Source organism: Atta colombica, unplaced genomic scaffold (genome assembly GCF_001594045.1).
Source record: "Atta colombica isolate Treedump-2 unplaced genomic scaffold, Acol1.0 scaffold145, whole genome shotgun sequence".
NCBI lineage: Eukaryota > Metazoa > Arthropoda > Insecta > Hymenoptera > Formicidae > Atta > Atta colombica.
Window position 1 is genome coordinate 1,238,859 of NW_017259234.1, and position 6,540 is coordinate 1,245,398.

At 32.6% G+C, this 6,540-nt stretch overlaps 1 protein-coding gene across 1 annotated transcript in view; it reads right to left on the reverse strand.

Moving 5' to 3' along the window:
* Positions 1 to 4,909, reverse strand: part of LOC108685041 (programmed cell death 6-interacting protein) — a 7,139-nt gene extending 2,230 nt beyond the window's left edge. Inside the window, exons 1-12 of the mRNA XM_018189652.1 lie at positions 4,665 to 4,909; positions 2,853 to 2,968; positions 2,362 to 2,489; positions 2,017 to 2,295; positions 1,848 to 1,949; positions 1,538 to 1,760; positions 1,348 to 1,471; positions 1,077 to 1,254; positions 843 to 1,004; positions 629 to 772; positions 332 to 547; positions 88 to 237 (exon numbers count right to left, since the gene is read on the reverse strand). Of these exons, the coding sequence (XP_018045141.1) occupies positions 88 to 237; positions 332 to 547; positions 629 to 772; positions 843 to 1,004; positions 1,077 to 1,254; positions 1,348 to 1,471; positions 1,538 to 1,760; positions 1,848 to 1,949; positions 2,017 to 2,295; positions 2,362 to 2,489; positions 2,853 to 2,968; positions 4,665 to 4,885 (2,043 nt within the window). The 5' untranslated portion in view covers positions 4,886 to 4,909. The remainder of the gene's footprint in view (positions 1 to 87; positions 238 to 331; positions 548 to 628; positions 773 to 842; positions 1,005 to 1,076; positions 1,255 to 1,347; positions 1,472 to 1,537; positions 1,761 to 1,847; positions 1,950 to 2,016; positions 2,296 to 2,361; positions 2,490 to 2,852; positions 2,969 to 4,664) is intronic.
* Positions 4,910 to 6,540: the final 1,631 nt, after the last annotated feature.

Genomic DNA, 6,540 nt, shown 5'->3' on the forward strand with positions numbered 1-6,540 from the left:
TAGTAGTAGTAGTAGTAGTAGTAGTAGTAGTAGTAGTAGTAGTAGTAGTAGTAGTAGTAGTAGTAGTAGTAGTAATAAGAAAGGTACCTGCGTTAAATCATTGTAAAATTTAGCTCCTTCTACTAAATTATTTTTTAGTTCTTTAAACGCATCGTAAGCGGAAGCTAATTTACAGAGCATCGCTTCTCGCGCACTACCGCTGCCAGCTTGTTCGTTCGTAAATTCTGCATGACAATTCTAAAACCATCGCAAGAATGTTGTATATATCCCTTTTTTCTCATCTTCAATCTTGTTCTTCAAATAATTGTAATAACGAAATTGTCAGATATACCTGAATTTCAGTAACTAATTTTTCCTGCTGTGCTATACTCTCTCGTACTTGCTTCTGCAAAGGCCCATAACACTTTCCCAAACTTTCGACGGATATATTTGGTTCGTCGATCGCGCCGTCTTTAGCAAGTGCCGAAAGAAATGTCGTTTTCATATCATTGGCAGCGAATTTAAATTCATTTTCGATAGTATCTCGTACAGTTTTTAATGTAGTTACCTAACAAAGGAAAAGAAAATATTCCAAAAGTATTAGAATATAAAAAAATTGATGTGTATAAATATGACTTTTTTCACTTACATCTTCCATTAATTTTCTGAGCTTAATAACAGCATTACTTTCTTGAAGAGCGGTGCCTTGCGGAATAGCTCTAGCAAGTTCATCCTCATCTAAACTTAGGATTTCGATTCCTTCTTTATGGCTTTCATATTTCTCACGTACTACCTATATCACGTCAGTGTAATGAAATATGCGTAAGATACACGAAATCTTTTTTTTTTCTTTGAATTTTTACCTTATCAGCAGTAACTGCATTATTTATAATTTCACGATATTTTTGTAAATTGTTAGTAAATTGTTCTGTCAATCGAGCACTAGGCGTTCGCTTCCAACGTTCCTTGAATTGTTCTCTTAATTGATTGTCAGAGTCACGTTCTTCTTGCAGCATTCTTTCGGACTAAGTATGTAAAAGATAATGTACATATATTTTTAAGCAGCTTTAATAAAAAAAAAAAGTGTATATTTTTACCTCGTCTAGAAGTTCTTTATTACGCTGTAATAAATCCGGCAAGTCTTTCATAGATTCTTCCAAAGTTTTTATTCCGCCCAATTCTCGCACGCTAAGCGCTTTATCCAAAAGTGATTCAGGTATTTCCGTTCCACTTGTATCTTCTATAGCAGCTGGTAAGTTCAAACTCGCTAGAACGCTGTATATATATATATATATATATACGATAAAAATATTTAACAAGAAATTTATAACTCGAGAATAAAAATTGCGTTACACTTTAAATATGTACCTATTTAAAAGTTGAGTCATTTCACGAAGATTCGAAATTTCATAATTAACTAATTCATTACGACGATTTTCATATGCTGATAATGCGTGGCGTATATTAAGAGGCAACAGTTCAGCAAACAAATCTGTAAGCATGTGTCAATACAGTTGATATTACGAGACGATTCTTCATGTAGATTAATATTAAATACCTTTAAAATCGGTACTAAATACTTCAGGTAGCGGAAGTAGTTTAGCAACGATAGCTCTTCCTATAGCTTGCACATTTTTGATATCTGGAATCCTTTCGTGATATATAAAATCATTATCTTTTTTCACTTCTGTCAGATTTCTCTGTGCTTTGTTAGCGTAATCTTGGAACAAATGTGATTTATTTGATCTCTGTTGAGCAGCTTTGAACAGCTCCACAGCATGCTAAAAATATATTTTTATAAATATTTAAAATATAAATTATAAAATAGAAATTCATAAAATGGATAAATTACGCGATATCATCATTACCTCCAGTCTAGCAATTTCTTCTCCAATCAATTTATTATTCTTGCATACAAGCGATTGATAAAATTCAGCCATAGCGCGATAACCAGCTTGTTTACCCGCAATCTGTAATAACATTTACTTATAATAAACATTTGAAAATGATTTGGTTTCATCATCCTAATATACTAACTAGTGGCACCCATTCCTTATCCCAAAATGCACGAAAGATTTCCTTTTGGAATAATTTCAGAGCATCCGCATACAATTCTTCCGCTTGCGCTGCTAGTCTTGCAACGATGCCATCCTTCATAGAATCGTGGATCGCTTTATGCACAAATATTTCTTGTGCTTGCGCAAGCATTAGTGCGCTCAATGCTCCGAGTGTTTCTGGAGTAATATCGGGCGTCGGGTCTTGTTGAATTGCCATCATAACGTTTCCTTTCAGATGATTAAGTATTCCAGCTGATTGCTAGGAAGATTATAGCCCATTAAACACACAGTAAACAATAAATAACATAGATATAAAAAGACAAACCTGAAATAATTTTGCTGACAATTTTAATCCTTCGTCGCTGTCTAAGGATTGCGTAGCTGCCACTGAACTTTGTAAAGCAGCAATGTTGAAGAGCACACATACTTTTTCATACGCCAATGTACTGATTGCTATATAAAACAGTATTACAAGTTGTTATTGATGTATCATAGATTTAAATCGAAACTTATATCGTCTTATCTTATCTACAAGTCTAATATGTACTCTTAATCTAAAGCTCATAACATCCTAGACATCAATGTGTCTGTTTTTTTTAGCTGAACTCTTCTTGCACATTGTTCAGCTTTTCTCTTTTTTTTTCAATAAAAGAAAAAGAAAAAAGTACACAATGAAAGAAAAAAGTATATATAAGAAGTTTAGCTAAATTTTTCAGAACAGGACAGATGTAATTGTTTCAAATGATTTTTAAATGGCTCATCATAAAATCAAGACAGAGAGACATGAGACAATAATTAAATTTTTTTACTACTTACTCAAACTAAGTTTTCCTCCAAAAATTGTACGGTCAAAGGCGTCTTTCCACTTGAATGGTATTTGCAACTCATGTGCAGGAATTTTTCCTTCCAGAGCGCATAATTGATCGTAATAGCTACAAATAAAGTCAAATTCAGTTGGTGATGTTCTTCAATTGTACATGAAAATTTTTTCTTCCGATACAATTCCATCTTAAATCTATTCTATTTCTTTTAATCAGCTCTGTACCAAGATTTAAATTTTATACGATAACAAATCCATTATTCTTCTTCTTCCTCTTACATTAGGCTTCTGGTCTGTATTATTTCTATTTCACATGTTCGTGGTGCTCATACTGATTATTCAATTGCCAAGCATATGAGATCTAAAGTTTTAATGCTTGTTCCAAATGGCGGATTTTTCGAGAGAAAAATGTTTTTAGGAGTATACTCTCGGAAGGTTGCCAACTTTTTCCGAGAGGAAATATAAACATAAATATTTTAGTTCCTATCAAGATCAAACCTAGAATCTCTGACATGATAAACCAGTAGGCTGTCTGCCATGCCATGCTCGCGCGCACTCAACAGTTCATTATCGGCTTCTTAAATCTTATTCATGAAAATTTTAAGATTTTAAATTTTTAAATTTTTTAAAGGCAAATTTCACCTTACATTCCAGATCATCTTAAGGATAAAGTTTTGTGCTACAAATGTTTCAAGGCATTTGATTGACCAATAAAAAAAAGAATTACATAATAGATCAATAAAAAAATGCTTTGAATTATAGCATCAATATTCTTAAGATGATCTTGAACGTTGAGCGACGTTGAATCAGCATCGATTTGATGTTTACCAAATCATTTCGCTCAATCATTTCTAGCTGGGCCAGAAAATCAGTTTTCTCCTGACGTTCTCGTTCTACTGTACACTATTTACAGCCTCTACTGCTACTGTTCATTGTAGACGACACTTTAGATTTCCAGCTACTGTCTCATTGCAGAATCAGTATTATAGGCTTTCTACAATAAGTCATTAAAGAGTTTTTGCAATACTGTTTATCCAGATACAATGAACATTAAAGTCAGGTTATCTTCTTTTTAATAACTAATTAGGAAATAATTAAGGATAATATGACTTTAGCGTTCACTGTATCTGAATTCACGTTATTGCAAAAACTCCCTATTGACTAAACTTTAAGTCTTAAGCTACAAGAAATTGACCAATCATAATTGATTATTCTTCTTACATTCAACTTGGTTAATTTCTTATGACTTAAGATTTAAAACTTAAGTAAATTTATTGTAGAAAGTTTATTAGAACTAGGAAAAGAGGTAAATCAAGAGCTACATTGATGAAACGAATATGTGAAAATCCAATTTAAGATAAACTTTAATTGAAGATCAAACTACAAATATTGCCCTTCGGGAAAAAAGGAAAAAGAGGAAGATGCATGATCTTTTCGTTATCTGTGTACAGTGTGAAGATAAATCAGTCAAGATGGAATGTCGCTTGTCACCGATTCTCACTGACGTGGTGACTGGAGCTACATTCGAAAACATGTCCCTGAATAGCAACTTATCTTTGTTTAACATTGGGTGAATAATAAGGATAAGACAATACATAGGGGCACTCGGTAATGTTTCTGAGCGCAGCCTCAAGTAGTGCAAAAATGGTGAAATCATACAGTTTTATTCGAGAGGTTCTTCTTGAGAATCTTCTGTTGGATTTCCGACATAAAGGGTCATAGTACCAATTTGAGAGATGATATCCGACATAAGACTGTCGTACACTAATTACACACTAATCGAAATAATTGAAAAGGATGATTCATACCTGTAGATAACCTGCAAGGAGCTCTCATATTTCTCAAAGGCGCGCCACAAAGCGTTATTTCGTAACTTGCTGAACTCTGCGATGGCCTCCGTGTAATCTTTGCCTGTACCGCTGTATGTCGATTGGATGACATTAGTGAGCGGTTTCACCACGTCGACGTCCGAAGGCTTTTTTAAAGGAATCGCAATCAGCTCCGCCATGTTTGACATATGAGCTGACATTCGTTTCAACTTCTGACATGATGTAAGAAGACAAAACTGACAAGGGTATATTACCGTGGTGGGAATATTAGTCTAGTTCACATCGTACACTATTTTGATACACGTACTGACTAGTAACTTTCTGTTAAATTATTATAATTTAATTATTTAATTTCAGCAATGTATTTAAAGAATGATATACTAAATTGATACAATATATATCATAATGATTAATTAAATACACATATTATGTTTCAACGTTATCACTGAAATTAAGATTTTCAATAGAAAGTTACTAGTTAGTACCCATATCAAATGTACGACGTAAACTACATAGGTCATTAAGCTGATGATGATAGTCAGAAATTAAAATTGACCAATCATCTTCGAGTATTCCTTTCTTACAGTGGAATGAGAGGAGAATACTCGACTATGGCCTAATTTCCAATGAGGATTCAAACCAGATTAGAATATAAAAATCAGCAAACTATAATCGAGTATTCCCTTGTTATAATTGAACGACAGGGGGCTCGACTATAATTGATTGGTTCTTACATTCTGATCCGGAAACTAGGCCTGTGATTAATCAATTCTTATATTATACATTAAGATATATGATTATGGTCAATATAAACACTCCCTTAGATCTAGGCTCTGGTCAAAGTCTTATTCACAAATGCTTTGAAGCGTTTGGTTGATCAATTAGAAAAAAGAATTTTACAAATTGACCAATCAAAAATTGCTTTAAAGCAATTTGTAGCATCGTTGATCATACCCGTAATCTGATGAAAATAGAAATAGTAAATTTCATAAGGGAATTTCAACCGGTTGAAATTACTAATGCGCTATAAACGCAATTTTGTATCACGCCGACGTAGTTACGTATATATTACGTCATCATATTATAATTTATTTTTTTACGTCAAATAAATTTTTCTAAAGTAATACAAAAGAAGCAATGGTCTTATCCTTAGTTCTTCACTGGATTTAAATGTATAAACCAATCATATTAAAGAATTTTACAACAGTTGCAAAGCTACTTTCTCTGCTAAACGCAGCCAATTTTATATAACTTATGCTCCAAGATCATACCATTTTTACACTGAAAAAAGAAGATTGGCTGTTGCAACAATTTAAATGGTAATATATAATAATATTTTTTATTAGTTGCAGCAGCTAAAACATTTCTAACGACACAGAGTCAATTCTGAGTCGACTATAACTTCTTGACGTTTGAAAAATGGACGTTCATAAGTCTTTAGACGACTTGAAGATATCTCTAAATCATACAATGTCCCACTTTAAAGACGATTGTAAGTCAATACAGACATTCTAGGATGTAGCGTGCATGCGCACCTTATAATGGCGGAAATATTTAAATCGGGAAAATCTATCTCTAGGTTATGTTTGTCTTACGACTTTTCCGTTGGGACTGCACCCATTCAGTGTTTTCATAAGAATGTGTTCAAATTTGCATTACCTCCGTGCAAATATATATATAATATATAATTTTAACAGTATATACTCTTATGGAAACATTACTGCGCAGTCCCAAGGAAAAATATCATTAGAATACTATTATTTATAAAAATCAGTAAATTATTATTCTAAAAAATATATAGATATTTATTATTTGTATTATTTGTATTATTTGTAGCATGTTACATATATATATT